At 36.7% G+C, this 15,672-nt stretch overlaps 1 protein-coding gene across 1 annotated transcript in view; it reads left to right on the top strand.

Moving 5' to 3' along the window:
* Positions 1 to 15,672, top strand: part of LOC134262465 (fibrocystin-L-like) — a 45,015-nt gene that overhangs the window by 17,960 nt on the left and 11,383 nt on the right. The window contains exons 20-36 of the mRNA XM_062744855.1: positions 938 to 1,095; positions 1,537 to 1,762; positions 1,987 to 2,253; positions 2,905 to 3,029; positions 3,271 to 3,400; positions 3,784 to 3,973; positions 4,222 to 4,472; positions 8,708 to 8,896; positions 9,371 to 9,544; positions 9,807 to 11,282; positions 11,546 to 11,695; positions 12,016 to 12,187; positions 13,083 to 13,230; positions 13,807 to 13,963; positions 14,451 to 14,530; positions 14,709 to 14,838; positions 15,276 to 15,644. Of these exons, the coding sequence (XP_062600839.1) occupies positions 938 to 1,095; positions 1,537 to 1,762; positions 1,987 to 2,253; positions 2,905 to 3,029; positions 3,271 to 3,400; positions 3,784 to 3,973; positions 4,222 to 4,472; positions 8,708 to 8,896; positions 9,371 to 9,544; positions 9,807 to 11,282; positions 11,546 to 11,695; positions 12,016 to 12,187; positions 13,083 to 13,230; positions 13,807 to 13,963; positions 14,451 to 14,530; positions 14,709 to 14,838; positions 15,276 to 15,644 (4,392 nt within the window). The remainder of the gene's footprint in view (positions 1 to 937; positions 1,096 to 1,536; positions 1,763 to 1,986; positions 2,254 to 2,904; positions 3,030 to 3,270; positions 3,401 to 3,783; positions 3,974 to 4,221; positions 4,473 to 8,707; positions 8,897 to 9,370; positions 9,545 to 9,806; positions 11,283 to 11,545; positions 11,696 to 12,015; positions 12,188 to 13,082; positions 13,231 to 13,806; positions 13,964 to 14,450; positions 14,531 to 14,708; positions 14,839 to 15,275; positions 15,645 to 15,672) is intronic.

The raw sequence follows: 15,672 nt of genomic DNA, 5'->3' as shown, positions 1-15,672 counted from the left end.
AGACTACACTAAGTTACATAATTCTGTGTATCGGTTTTTGATTTCGACGAACGATGTTGGCGTTGTTACTAAAAATAGAAATTTCTGTGAAATTCTTTCCAAATGCTACTCCTCCTACAGTTTTGGTCTGACTTCAATATAACTTGGCACACAAGTAGACTACACTAAGATACATAATTCTATATATCGGTTTTTGATTTCAACGAACGGTGTTGGCATTGTTACTATAAATAGAAATTTCTGTGAAATTCTTTCAAAATGCTACTCCTCCTACAAATTTAGTCTGATTTCAATATAACTTGGCACACAAGTAGACTACACTAAGATACATAATTCTATATATCAGTTTTTGATTTCGATGAACGGTGTTGGCGTTGTTACCAAAAATAGAAATTTCTGTGAAATTCTTTCAAAATGCTATTCCTCCTACAGTTTTGGTATGATTTCAATATAACTTGGCACTCAAGTAGACTACACTAAGGTACATAATTCTTTATATCCGTTTTTGACTTCAATGAACATTATTACCTTGGTTAATAAAGATAGCAATTTCTGTTACTCTCAAATTTGCTACTTCAAATACAGTTTTAGTCTGATTATAATATAATGTGGCTTGCAAGTAGACGACACTAAGAACATAAAGAGACTTATTCAAGGATCATTATTCTCTTTTTTGCCTGTGCAAATTTTCAATTCCCAACTGCTTAAGTACTTTCCTCTTCCTTTGCTATAAGTACAAACCAGTAGAGCTTCAGTCTCGACAGAGACTTCTGGTTTAAAATCACTCTGATCAATGAATTTATATTCCAATGAATGGTAACTTTTTCAACATTCTGATTTTGAATCTGCTGTTATAACAGAATGTATTTTTTCCCACAAATATTGACCCCTTCATGAATTAAAATGTTTCCACTTTATGAGATTTCCTTAATTTCAGCCATTTCTCCTACTGTGACTGGAGAGGAATTTAAGGAGATTCTGTTGTCAACTATACCAACAATGGGGGAAATATACACCTACAAACATGGAGACTGTGCAAACTTTGACCTCAGTGTAGCATTTCTGTCCAAACCTGGGGATCTTGCAGAAATCCAGGTAATTGTAATATGATGAGTAACATGAAAAAGCAAGAAATACAGATGTAATATAATTTTTTAGTATATAGCCATATATATACTGTATACAGGGTTATTTTCGCCCCGTGTTATTTTCGCCCTTTTGCACTTGCAAACAATTTTGCCCCGTTTTAAATTCGCCCAGTCATTGTTTTGTTTAAGAAATTATGCTGTGTAATTTGAGTTCGCCCCGTTTTAAATTCGCCCAATCAAGAAGAGGGCGAAAGGGGCGAAAATAAAACGGGGGCGAAAATTTCCCTGTATACAGTAATAACATCAATTCCTTCCAGTATATATTGTTGTTAGTAAAAGAAAAATCTGTTTAAAATATCTTTTTACATAGAATTATAAAATGATGACTTGGAGATACTTTGTCTCGAGTCGCTGAAATTATCCTGTCATTTGTCCTTTTACTCTTCAGTATACTAGCCAGTTGTCAGGGGAGAATGTTGCTATAGAGATAGAAACAGTGGTTAATGGGAAACTGAACCTGGACCCAATCCAGGGAGACATGTTGTGTGGTTACAGCTCGTCTCCTCAGGTGGCGGCCTTCATTAATGAGATTCCTACACAGTGTTCCTCGGCCACTGGCTGTTCCTTCGTCTGGGAGGCTGCCACTACACCCGTTATAAACTCCTGCACGTCTGGTAGGTTCAAGATCTTGATTTTATCATAGTGTTAAGTTAAAAACGTGTCCTGTTTCTGTATTAATGTACATATTTGCATTTCAGTTTTAGTATCGATGTACTACTTTCTTTTATGGAATTTGTTGCAATGATTTATTTTATAAAAGAACACATATGACAAATTAAACTATTCACAATGAAGATGATGTATTTCAGTTTATGTTTGTAATCTCTGCTCTCTTTAGGTTCTGGCACCCTGACTATTTCTGGGACTGGGTTTTCAACAAATCAGGCTGACAATGCAGTGACAATAGCTGGTGTTGAGTGTACAGTCACCTCGTCTTCTGATGTAGAAATCGTCTGTACCCCCGGACAAACGCCCGCAGGCACCCATACAGTGGAGGTCACGGTGACAGGGAAAGGGAAAGCTGTCATTGATCCTGGAGCTACCTGTGATTTTGTATCGACAATTTCAATTTCAGCCGTGTCCCCCAATTCCTGTAGTATTGGAGGTTAGAACTGAGGTTTTAGTGTAGCTGTTATGTAAATAAGGAAATATATCCTTTGCTATAATTAGAAGGAATGGGATTATACTGTTTTAGCCCTGTGTGTCTGTCCGTCTGTCTGTGTGTCTGTCCATAACAAAAGTTTTGGTTGCAGTTTTTTCAGCAACTACTCATCGCAGATGCTTGAAATTTTAGCACATTCTTTGCTGAGGCATACCATATGTTGGGATTCATTTTCATTCAATCGGATGTCAACTTCCTATTTATCCATGCATCTGCCCTAGACTTAACTTGTGTATATATCAACATGATAGTATATACTGTAGACGTACTTTTTTCCACGGGTTCATAATTCCGCGGAATCTCAATTTCTGTTTAATCCGCGGGTAGAAAATTACGCGGATTTTCTAGATTCTCACTATATGCCTTACATATATTTTAAGTACGCTTGGACAAATTTCCGCGAAAAATTTGTGACCGCGTACATAGCGTAAATTAATACCACGCGGAAAAAAGTACTTCTACAGTATTCACATGAGAGGGGGGGTTATTAGCTCATAGACTTCTTGTTGTGTCTGTTATTACATGATGAATGTAAGAAGCTGGTTTTGTGTGCTTCTCTGTGAACTGATTGTAATGATGGGGGTTTTATTACAGGAGGATGTGAGGTCAGCATTCAGGGGTCAGGGTTTTCTTCTGAGGCCAGTGTCTCGGTGGGAGGAAGTCCTTGTGAAGTTCTGTCCTCCACATACAATCAGATCACCTGTAAAGTTCCAAGCTCAGTAAGTAGACAGGATAATATTTAACTGGATCTATATTATTACACTCCTCACCAACTTTAAATTTCATAAAAATCTTCATTTTTTTCTGTACAGAAAATTGCTTTATTTTAAAAATGCAAAATCACCCGTAACAATTCTATAATTAAGTGATATGCATGCTGCAAGATAAGTTCATTTAGCTTGCTTTAAAGCTTCTGATGTTTACATCTTTGTTAGAGGAGTATCCCTTTCTTTGTTTTAGGCTACAGCTGGTCAGCAGACGTTGACTGTGTCGTTAGATGGGACGTCAGCCACCAGTTCCTTCACCTACAATACAGGTCCTACCATTAACGATGGCAGCATCACCCTGACACAGGAGACTCAGGACGGAGGTATGAAGACTGGTCCAGCAATGTTATGCCTATTATCAAATGCTATTTAGAAAAAAATATTAAAATAAGACAAAGGTCATAAATCTCCTGGGTGTGTTTAATTTGACAATGAAATTAAAGCTTACTGTATACAAGGTAATTTTTACCCTTTGTTATTTTCTCCATTTTACTTAATACACTTGGAAAAAATTTTGCCCTGTTTTAGATTTTCCCAGTCATACTTCTTTTGAAGACCTTATACTGGGTTCTTCAAATTCTTTGTTTTTAATTTGCCTCACTCTTTAGGATGAAAGGGGCAAATTAAACTGGGCCAAAAATTTGCCCGTATGCAATATATGGTAATCATAATTTGTGAAATAATGGATGCCTCTTTTTTTGTTCAGGACTTGTCCACAAATTAACATTTACTGGAAGTGGATGGGGCAATCTAAATACTGTAAAGCTCTACATCGACGGAAAAGAAATTATCCCCACAACACTGACAGCCACCAGCCTGGAGGCTTCATTTCCGTTACTCTCCCCAGGAACTTACCAACTCCGGCTCCTCACCGATACAGGCTATGCAGTAGATAGGTCTGTGTTGCTCTGATTAATTCACTGTTTATGTATTTGTATGACTGGTTAGGTATTTCGGATGGTCTTACTATAAATATGGTAATAAATAAAAAATATTTTTAGCTTACAAAGGTAGTGAAATTTGTATCATTTGCTGCTCTCAGTGATTTAAGTTGCTTTATTTTCTAGAGGGTTTTGAGTCTTATTTGCCCACTTATATAATAATGAGATTTACCTGTGATAATGGTGTGTATCTCATTTGACAGTTCTGGCAGTATACCCAGTGTCACAGTACAGGTCCGTAAGATCACCAACGTGTTCCCAACCTCAGGATCACTACGAGGCGGTGCCACATTAACTATAACGGGTCAAGGATTCAGCCCCGTGACCTTGGAAAACAAGGTCAAGGTCGGAGATCACAAATGTGACGTAAAGACTTCAACCTCGACGGAACTCAAGTGTCAGATTGTAGATACTGGAAAAATACACCATATTACAAACCAAGGAATTCATCCAGGTAACATAAAGATAACTAACAAATCTGTGGAAAAAATAGATATAGAACCCATTGTTCAATCCAACTCAAGTATAACTAGTGCTAATTGTAACGGGGACCATTACAGATGTTCCCCAAACGCTCCCCAACTCCCTTTTGGTGCCATATTCCCTGTTATCTCTATTAGATAAGAAATACTTTATGGAATTTAGACTTAATCAAGGTCTTCCAAGAAAAATACAAAATATATTTTAAAAAATAGGCATTGCACGCGTGTTCATGTGCATAACGACCATCTTATCTTGTCTACACTATCTAAAATTTTAATAATATCAAAGCATTTAATCCAAAAGTATTAAAAAATGCACTCATTCGAGTGTATTTTTAGCTCTACTGGTCAGAGACCAGAAGAGCTTATGCGATAGTTATGCGTCCGGCGTCCGTCCGTCTGTCTGTCTGTAAACAATTTTTCAAAATGCTACTCCTCCTACAGTTTTGGTCTGATTTCAATATAACTTGGCACACAAGTAGACTACACTAAGATACATAATTCTGTGTAGCGGTTTTTGATTTCGATAAACAGTGTTGCCGTGGTTACTAAAAATAGAAATTTCTGTGAAATTCTTTTAAAATGCTACACCTCCTACAGTTTTGGTCTGATTTCAATATAACTTGGCACACAAGTAGACTACACTGAGATACATAATTCTGTGTAATGGTTTTTGATTTCAATAAACGGTGTTGCCATGGTAACTAAAAATAGAAATTTCTGTGAAAGAACTTTATTCAGTAATAACCAATATTTGCACCCCATATCAAACTTTGATGGAGATATATTTAATTAGGTTCTTAAACAGGGGAGTATATGCTGACTTCAAAGCACTGAATATTTTCATAAATAATGACGCCATGTGTACGTAATGACGTCACAAACATGACGTAAATTTCAGTTTTTTATGAATTTTACAGAAGAATGTACATATTCCGTCGATATTTTGAGTAAAAGTCACCGAGCGCATGTGTGTTCAGGATCAATATTTTGATATAGTGTGTAGAATGATAATATCAATGAAATATGTCAATATTGTTCCTGAACAAACTTGCGCTCTATAAATTTTAAAGCTAAAATTGTTGAAATTTTGTCCATTTTGTCCTCTTTCTGAAAAAGGATATAAAATCGGACTAGTTCGTGACGTCATTAAAAAAAAAACTGTGAATACACTGCTTTGACACTATAATATTTTCTGTTAATTTATATTTCTCATACAATTTATTGAATTCAGCACATTTCAGGAAGTTTTCAAAATTTGACTTTTGTGGGGGCAAATATATGCAATATACCGCATATAGTTCTTTCTTTCAAAATGCTACTCCTCCTACAGTTTTGGTCTGATTTCAATATAACTTGGCACACAAGTAGACTACACTAAGATACATAATTCTGTGTAGCGGTTTTTTATTTCAATGAACGGTGTTGCTGTGGTAACTTAAAATAGAAATTTCTGTGAAATTTCTTTCAAAATGCTACTCCTCCTACAGTTTCGGTCTGATTTCAGTATAACTTGGCAAACAAGCAGACTACACTAAGATACATAATTCTGTGTAGTGGTTTTTGATTTCGATAAATGGTGTTGCCGTGGTAACTAAAAATAGAAATTTCTTTCAAAATGCTACTCCTCCTACAGTTTTAATCTGATTTCAATATAATTTGGCAAACAAGTAGACTACACTAAGATACATAATTCTGTGTAGTGGTTTTTGATTTCGATAAACAGTGTTGCCGTGGTTACTAGAAATAGGAATTTCTATGAAATTCTTTCAAAATGCTACTCCTCCTACAGTTTTGGTCTGATTTCAATATAACTTGGCACACAAGTAGACTACACTAAGATACATAATTCTGTTTATCAGTTTTTGATTTCCCTGAACGGTGTTGTTGTGGTTACTAAAAATAGAAAATTCTGTAAAATTGTTTCAAAATGCTACTCCTCCTACAGTTTTGGTCTGATTTCAATATAACTTGGCACACAAGTAGACTACACTAAGAACATAAAGAGACTTTATCAAGGATCATTATTCTATTTATTGCTGTCGTAAAGTTTCAATTCCCAACTGCTTAAGTACTCTTCTCTTTCTTTGCTATAAGTACAAACCAGTGCTTAAGTATTTTTCTCTTTCTTTGCTATAAGTACAAACCAGTAGAGCTTCAGTCTCGACAGAGACTTCTGGTTTATTTTACTCATTTCACGTGCACGCATGTGCATAATGACTACACCTTCTTGTAGGAGTCCCTTATATTTATCCAAGTTCTAAATCCCATCCTGTTTGGTTGAAAAACAAGAGAATTATAGCCATTTGAAGTTTCAGCCAATCAGATTGCAGCACACGTGAATGCGCGTGATTTCATGAATATTTTCTATATCATATTTTAGGATATCGTAATGCATGACTATGTTTTAAATTTCAAAGCATTTCGTCAAAAAACAAAGGAGATATAGCCATTTAAAGTTTTAGCCAATCAGATTACAGCACGCACGCATGCGCATGCTTTTATTAAAATTTTAATATATCATGCTCTAGATCTTCATAATGTAGGACCATGTTCAAAATTTCAAAAGATTATGACAAGAAACAAGAAAGATATTGAGACTTTAGTTTCAGCCAATCAGAGCGAAGCGCACGTGCATGCGCGTGAGATCTTGCTATTTTGACCATGCCATCTTGTCTATACTACTAATGTATCCTTACATTATGAGTTTCAAAGCATTTTATCAAAAAATAGAAAAGTTCCGACTATATCTATTATATTGGTTATTTCAAGTGTTGCACGTGCGCGCAAAATGACCTTGATTCCGCAAATCTGCATAACATGTCTACTTACCCTAAAAAGGTTTTACCTACCTCGGACGAACAGTTTACAAGATCATTCCCGGACAAAAAAGTTCCAGGAAGAAGAAGAAAAATAATAATAATAACTAGATGCATTCTTGTTGCTAGAGCAACAAGCAGGTCTTCCGACCCACTTTTCTTTAGAGTTCTATGCCGTGTCATCACAAGAAATAGATTTCAGAATGCATTTTTTTCGCTTACGTTCATTTACAGTAGTCTATCAACACAGATCATAATAATAATAATTATTTCACAAAATATCTCAAAATACAGCTTTTAAAATTCGGCAAAATCTTCCATACATGTAATAAAAGAGAGAAAAATAATTTGCAAATGAAAAAAGACAAAAACAAAGAAAAAAAATTGCAACGCCCCCAGCGGGATTCGAACCCCCGACAGTGGGACAAAGTTTGGTTCGGTCATATCGTTTCAATATATGCACGCATCAAGATACTGAACACATATTTAGAATTCTCATAAGACACACTATAAACCCTCTAAATCCTAAAGAAAAGTATTGAAAAACAAAAAAGTTGAGAAATGGGACTTTTTGAATTCACTTCCGTTTGCGACCGGAAGTGCCGACGACGAAAAATAAAGGTCGTTGCCCATAACGGAGTTCGATGTTCTATCACCTCAGCGAGTTTCACTTTCATATCTTTAGCCGTTCTTGAGAAAACCGCTGGACAAAATGCTTTTTAAAAAATACAAAAATCCCCAAAAATCGCGAACGAAAGTGATTTTTGAAAAAATGAAAAACACGTCGGGAGATATTCTCATGATGCATCTACCTTGAGAAAATCTTTGAAATCTGTCCACGCATAACTGAGATATCGGCTGTACTATGAAAAAAGAATAATAATAATAATAATAATAATAATAAAAAACAGAAGAAAAACAATAAGGTCTTCCGAAGGAAGTCGGAAGACCTTAATAATAATAATAATAAGAAGAAACAGAGTAAAAACAATATGTTCCCCAACTTCGTTTGGGGAACATAATAAGGCAAAGTTTAACATAACAAGTCTAGAGTTTTCCCCAATTTTCTGTCTAATTTCATCACTCTATTTTTCAAATGTTGACATAGTTTTGATGACGCAACTTTTTTTTTTAGGAGATAAGTGCACTGTTTTTAGAGCTGGGCAACTGAATGTTAATTTTGTGATTTCAGCATTGTGATCGCAGTTTTGCATGCCTATGATAGATATTAAGCTATAAACACATGGTCTTCAACAAAATAGGATGAATATTTTTTTGAATTTTACTTAATATGGTTGATATTGAAGATTTCTCAGGCTCAAAATTGCACAATGTGCTTGCATTTATAATGGACTTTTAATTTTATCTTTCTGTTTTAAACCCTTCAGAGATTGGTATCAGTGGCTATGCCTGGACACCTAAGACTCTGGAGATTAGTGTTGGAGACACAGTATCCTGGAGCTGGGAATTTAAATCCTTTATCCAGGGGATGAAGGTGAGGGTGGTTCAGGTGAAGGAACTGTTGTCTCAGGAGGCGGTGGAGGGGGGGTTCAATAGTGGTCCCCCTACAACCAGAGGTAAGACTTCTACAGCTGATGTATAATACTCTCTGTAATCCAAATACTGAATCTCACATGGTTCACAGACATGTTACAGATAAAATTAGATACATGAGAGTGCCCTGCTAGGATTTTATATGCTTGAGTATTTTTGTGTACAGTGGAGCCTCATTTATCTGGACGCTTCGGTTCCTAGTTAATTTGTCCGGATATGTGAAGCATCCGGCTACCTGAATTACCAGTTAAACAAGACAAAATAACATTTAAAAAATTCCGTTCTGATAAAAAATCGTCTGGATACTGAAGCATCTGGATATCTGGCGTTTGGATATCTGAAGGTCCACTGTATCCCTTTGTTGGTTGGTATTGATATTACTTGACCACACTTTCTGTGTTACCTCCCCTGTTTTATAAAGTACTCTGTCGGTAGGGGCCGTTTTATAATGAACTCTGTCTGTAGTAGCCCTGTTTTATAATGTACTCTATCTGTAGGGGCTTACCAGTTCCAGTTCCTGGTGCCTGGGACCTACCATTACTGGAGTGACTATGTGGACTTTTATAAAACAACCCAATTCTCTGGCGTGATTGAGGTCGTAAGTCTGGGTTCATATGCTGCAGAGGTACAAGTGATGGTTCAAAACATTGAATTCAGCCATGAGAAACCAGGTAATTTATGATAAAAATTAATTCATCCTCAAAAAAAAGAGATTAATGCTGGTATTGATCTCAGCCATGAAAAACCAGGTAACTTATGCTGATGTTTTGAAAATTTTGTTACTTGATATTTTTTCATGTACTAATATAAAAAATCAACAGTAACTTGTTCAACTAAGATAAAGCTTTTTTTCCTTATTCAAAAAAATGAATTCCTTTGATAAATGAAACTTCAATTAAAATTAATTGGATCAAATCACTGATTTATTGATAGGAACTGCTGATCCTACACCTGGAGGACCCTGTCCCGGGGGTACTGGTGACCTGGGATTCTGTAACACCCCTACCCTTCCTACAGGCAATCCTAACAGATGGAACTTTGCATTCTGGGAATGTGCAACACCAAAAGTCACCGGGGTATCTCCAAATGAAGGAACGACCCTTGACCCGATAACAGTGACAGGTCAGGGAGTCAGTAACAACATTTGTGAACTAGAGGTTAAGTTTGGAGACAATGTATGCAGTGTAAAAGGTCTAGGTGATGGAAAATTTGACTGCTGTATTGATTCGGCAAACAGTCCAACTGTTGGTCTATTACAGGAAATTTCATTACTTGTAAAAAATAGAGGGTATGCTCTGATAGAAATTGAGAAGAGATTGGAACGTTCCTTTGCTCTGGTACCCGCAGTGAAAACCATTTCTCCAGAATCAGGATCCACTGCTGGTGGAACACCAGTCACAATTACAGGAACTGGGTTCTCTGAAGATAAAGGAAGAATGGTAGTGACTGTTGGTGGTTATATCTGTCCAATAGAAAGCACATCATTCACTCAGATCACATGCATATCTTCAGCTCAAATCATAGGTACAAAGACAGTGGAGGTTAAAGTCATTACAACAACAGGCACTCAGGTTATGGCAATCTGCAAGCATACAAGTGGGGCATGTACATTCTCTTATGCCACCTCTGTGACACCAGAATTGGTGAGTGTAAATCCTGGGTCTATCACGGGTACCAGTCAGACGACCTTGACCTTGACTGGTACTAATTTGAAGTCCGCTGTAGAGGGAGCCACGGTCCACATTGGCAGCGAGGAATGTGGCGTCCAATCACAGACCGTGGACACTATTACATGCACCATTACAAACCTCCCCCTGGGTCAGAATGCTGTCCGTGTCTCAGTGTCTGGCTTTGGAAATGCTGTGTCATCACTCGAGGTAGTTTCACCAGCAGTAATAAGCAGTTTAACTCCAACCTCTGGCAGTGTGTATGGTGGAACAGAAATCCATATCCAGGGAAATGGCTTCACAGAAAATGCAGTTGTTACTATAGGAGGTGTGAATTGTGAACTTGTTAGTGCCACTCTGTCTGATTTAAGGTGCACTACTGGTGCTCATGCAGCAGAAACCTCACAAGTTGACATACAGGTGGGTTCAGAAACCTATCCACAACAAACATTTACCTACAGTGAGGCCATATCTCCAAAGGTCACCAGTATCTCTCCCAACCAAGGTAGCCATGGTGAAACTGTCACAATCAGTGGTCAGAGTCTCAGTCCTGTCCAGAGAGTGACCATAGGGATGGCGGAGTGTACCGTGGTCACCTCGACTGCCACTGAGATAACGTGTACCACCACTCCTCACGCGGTGGGACAGCAGAGTGTGGTAGTCCACACAGATCACGGGATTTCCAATGGTGACATCCAGTACGAGTACTCACTAGAACTCTCAGCTGTCAGCCCTGACTCAGGTGATCACAGTTTTATATTTGTTTTCTTAAGACAATCATGTGTGGTAATTCCTTTAATGCCTTTGAAACAATCTTCTTTATCTTGTTTTATCCTATGGAGTTCAAGCAGTTAACTTAGTCATGTTTTTTGTTGATACATGAATTGTTGTATTGAACATTGGAGAAATTGAACATGTTTCTGTAATGAATGATGACTTTTTTGTAGTAAAACAAATCAAATAATTACAAAATATTAGATATTAATGTAATGTTTTCCTTTCTAGGAAGTATTTACGGAGGTCAGACATTGACTATTAGTGGAGCTGGGTTTGATGGGAATGCAGAACTTAAGATCTGTGATGAGATTTGCCCTATAGAGTCTAGTTCCCTCACTCCAACAACATTCTCCTGTTTATCTCCCCCCTCATCTGATTGTAAGAATACCTTAAAATCCGTTTTCATTGACAAGTTTGACCTAGACCTGATTGCTGTATAAAGGTTATAGGGTCAAAAGTCATGGCCTGTGTTGCTGAAAATAAATAATTAGTTTCCATTATTTTAAACTGCTCAACTGAGAAAGATTTTATGTACAGGGTGGTCAAAGAATCAGTTAAAAAAAATTCATGTTTCCTTAGCATAGTTTGGGCTTGGATGTTTGTATATGACATGCAGCTTTGATAGGTGTGTTTTGGCCAGTGTTGCTTTTACTGATTTTAAGTCTACCATTGAATTGAGGCTGTTTTTTGATATGTAGGGAGTGTTAAAACCTGTGATGTTGTCCTGACGTCCAGTGGTGAAGTGCGAACACTGAGTGGTGAATTCAGCTATCAGCAAGCTAAGACAGCGGCAGTGACAGGCTTATCTCCCCTCCGCGGGGGAACGGGAGGGGGCACACCTTTGACAATAACAGGCTCGGGATTTGGCAGGTAAGTTTATCAGGTGAAAAACAGTGCTCTATTATGGGTTTGTAAAGTCATCATTCCTTTCCTGGAAGTAAAATACTAAACTAAACTTGAATATGATAGGTTTTTGGAGAAATTCACCGAGTATTAAAAATAGTTTCTCAGAGTTCTTGAAATCTTTTTTTCACTGTCAGTCATTTGGACTGAATGCCTCGTGAAGTTTGTCAGTCCAGACAGATTTCTATCAGTCCAAAAAAAAAATTCAATAAAAAGTGGAAAACTGTATTTGAGTTTTATTATCAATACATTGTGCACTCAGCATCAATAAACACTGCACACTTCATGTGGATTTGATAGACGTATAAGATCTTTCTTTGAATTCTTGTGGGGGTCCATTTTCTTCATAAGTTTTTTTATCTAGTTTGATTTTCTCACCTGGCTTACCTTAGTGCCGTGAACAAACTAGTTTACCAATCATAGTTTTGCACTTGCGTTCATCAAGGAAGCCATTACAAGATACAGAAAGGTGTTTGAAAGATTATGATCGGTCTGTTATAGGGAATTTTTACGAAATTTGGTCGGATTGTTGTAGTTCCTGTCAAAACTTACCGGTCATTTGGACTGACAGAGACACAAAATGATCGGTCCTTGGTTGTTTTTATAGGTTTTGCCGACAGGACTGAAAGATTTCAAGAAGTCTGGTTTCTTTGTAACGTTACTTAATCCTCTTGTTAATTTTGAAGACCCTGCAGCATTTATGGGTTTCCCATAGTAATACTCTGTCCTTTTTATGCTTATAATTATCAATGTGTGTTATGATGTTTGTGTTGCATTAAGTAGTTCATTATGATATTTGTGTCATTTATAGTAGTTCATGTGAATACACACTTGTGTAGTTTATAGAGTTATTTTATTTCAGTGCTGAAGGACAAGTTGTAATAGATGGCAGCATTTGTTCTGTGACAAGCTGGACAGATGTTCAGATTGAATGTGATACTGACCAACACACAGACACTGGGAAGTACAAAGTCAGTGTGACCGTGCCAGGAAATGGACTGGCTAATCCAGTAAGTGTAGAAATCAGTAAGATTACACAGGAGATTTACTCTGGTTTTGTTAATATGCTGTCCAGGTCATCTGAGCTAAGGTTTCCATCCTTTATAAGCAGAATTTTTAGCGAGGATTTAATTTTGGCAATATTAGAGAGGGTGTTGATATCGCTAAAATTGAATATCGCTAAAAATTATTTGCGCTATATTTGTTATAGCTTCTTTGGTGGGCATTTTTAAATTGCTAAAATAACATCTCCCTAAAAATAAAATACCAGTTTTTAAGAATAAATGGCAAAATTTGTATTTTGCTAAAAGTTCCACTTATACGATATTTGTTTGGCCATTCTGGCGTCAGTAAATTTCATTAGAACAATTTCACATAGATTATAAATTTCACATAGATTATAAATTACCGGTAGTATGTTGTAGCATAAAAAGACTAATTCGTAAAACAAACGCAACAAAATGATATTGTACCTTATATTATGCCAATTTCACTCATTGTTATTTTCACACTCTTCGACATGCAATCATAAATTAAAAACTTGCCGAGGCACTGAAACATTGAGTCATTTGTTAAATCTTTTACAGGGAGGGTTCGAGTTCTTTTATGTGGACATTTGGTCTTCACCATTTACCTGGGAAAATGGTATACTTCCAAAAGAAAATGAACTAGTCGTCATAAAGGAGGGGCACACTGTTTTATTGGACATCAGTCCTCCTGTGCTGGATACAATACTTATAGATGGTAAGATATTAATTACTTACAAGATTTATAGATGGTACTTACAAGGTTTATATCTTATAATGGATGGCTAGTTCATTGGGTACACGTCAATGTAAGGATTTATGTCTATACTGATAGGGGTAATGTAGACTAAAATTTCAAGAATTTATATGTTGATGGTGAACTTAAGGATTATTCATTGAAAAGACATGTATGTGCTAGCATATGGTAAATTCATGAATACTATAGTATGAGGAGTCGTACATCTTCTCTTTGATAAGCTTATGAGGTTCTTATGAAAGATTCTACATACTTATTTATAGTGGTGAATTACTGTAATTGCAAACTTATAGAAATCCAGATTACTGTCTACTTACTGATTCTGCTGTCATTGAGATTTAGAGTTATTGACAGTGACTTAAGTCGGTTCTCATAATTATCAATTTTTCATACACTGCAGCTAGGATAATATTATTGGAAACATTGCAATTTGCATTTTGTATTGCAGGAGGCAATCTTGTTTTTGACACAAAAGACATTGAGCTTCAGGCCCAGAGAATTCTAATAACTAAAGGAGGAAAGTTACAAGTAAGTATTCCAATATCTATAGTATATATGGCTTGGTAATAAAACAGGCTAAGCTTTAATTTTGTAAATCTGATCATTATCTCCTTAATGCCTAAATTCTGGTGAATGAAATAGATAAAAGTAAACCAAATAAAGCATGTGAAGTCCATCTTTTATTATGTTGTTTATTTTATTTTAGGTAGGAAGTAGCGATGCACCATTCCCAAATAAAGCCAAAATTACTCTACATGGACATGTAAGGTCTAAGGAGCTACCTGTGTATGGGACAAAAATGATAGGAGTGCGGAATGGATCACTGGAATTACATGGTAAATCATACCATAGGTTTACAACCATCTATGTAGAACTTAAGAATTTTTTTGTAGACCTGATTCTGAGGAAATTCAGCCATTTTGAATTTGGTCTGACTGTTGAAATGTGTGATGAATAGACCCTTTCACGATAACTGCGGTACTGCTCTTTTGCAGGGCAAAATGATAGATTTTGGTGAAATATGACGTAAAAGCAATTGTTTAAAAACGTCATATAATTATCTATCAACAAAAACTCCGCCAAACGTTATTAATTTGCCCTGCAGAAGAGCAGTACCGCAGTTACCGTGAAGGGGCTAATTTCATATTTTTTTCAGAAAGTTTTACACCAGTCACCTAAATTTCTTATTCTAATTTTGCATTCACTTCATTTATCCTTTAGTATATAATAACTTTCATACAGAAGTTATAGCTTGTATGTATTCTGTGAACAGGACAAAGAGTTGTAACGACCTGGACACGACTACAGACTACAGCGGCTGTCGGGGCTACAGATATAGTTCTGACACACCCAGTGGACTGGAAGACAGGTGATGTCATTGTCATAGCAACAACAGGTCACAGACACACCCAGCAACAGACAGAGCAGCGCACGATTAGTTCCGTCTCCGCTGACGGGATAACTCTGACCTTGACCCAGCCACTGGGCTATGAACATCTCGGGGTAACAGCGAGGTATGGCGAACATGACATAGAACTGCGAGCAGAAGTGGGGCTCCTCACGCGAAATATTGTCATCCAGGGGACTAATAACGAAGTGTGGAATGATCTTATTGAGGCATGTCCAGATGGATTTGACACTGGTAAAATTGCTTATACTCTGTTTTAATA

Source organism: Saccostrea cucullata, unplaced genomic scaffold (genome assembly GCF_032062105.1).
Source record: "Saccostrea cucullata isolate Sc308-1 unplaced genomic scaffold, CSIRO_AGI_Scuc_v1 ctg369, whole genome shotgun sequence".
Taxonomy (NCBI): domain Eukaryota; kingdom Metazoa; phylum Mollusca; class Bivalvia; order Ostreida; family Ostreidae; genus Saccostrea; species Saccostrea cuccullata.
This window is presented reverse-complemented; position numbering and strand designations above follow the sequence as displayed.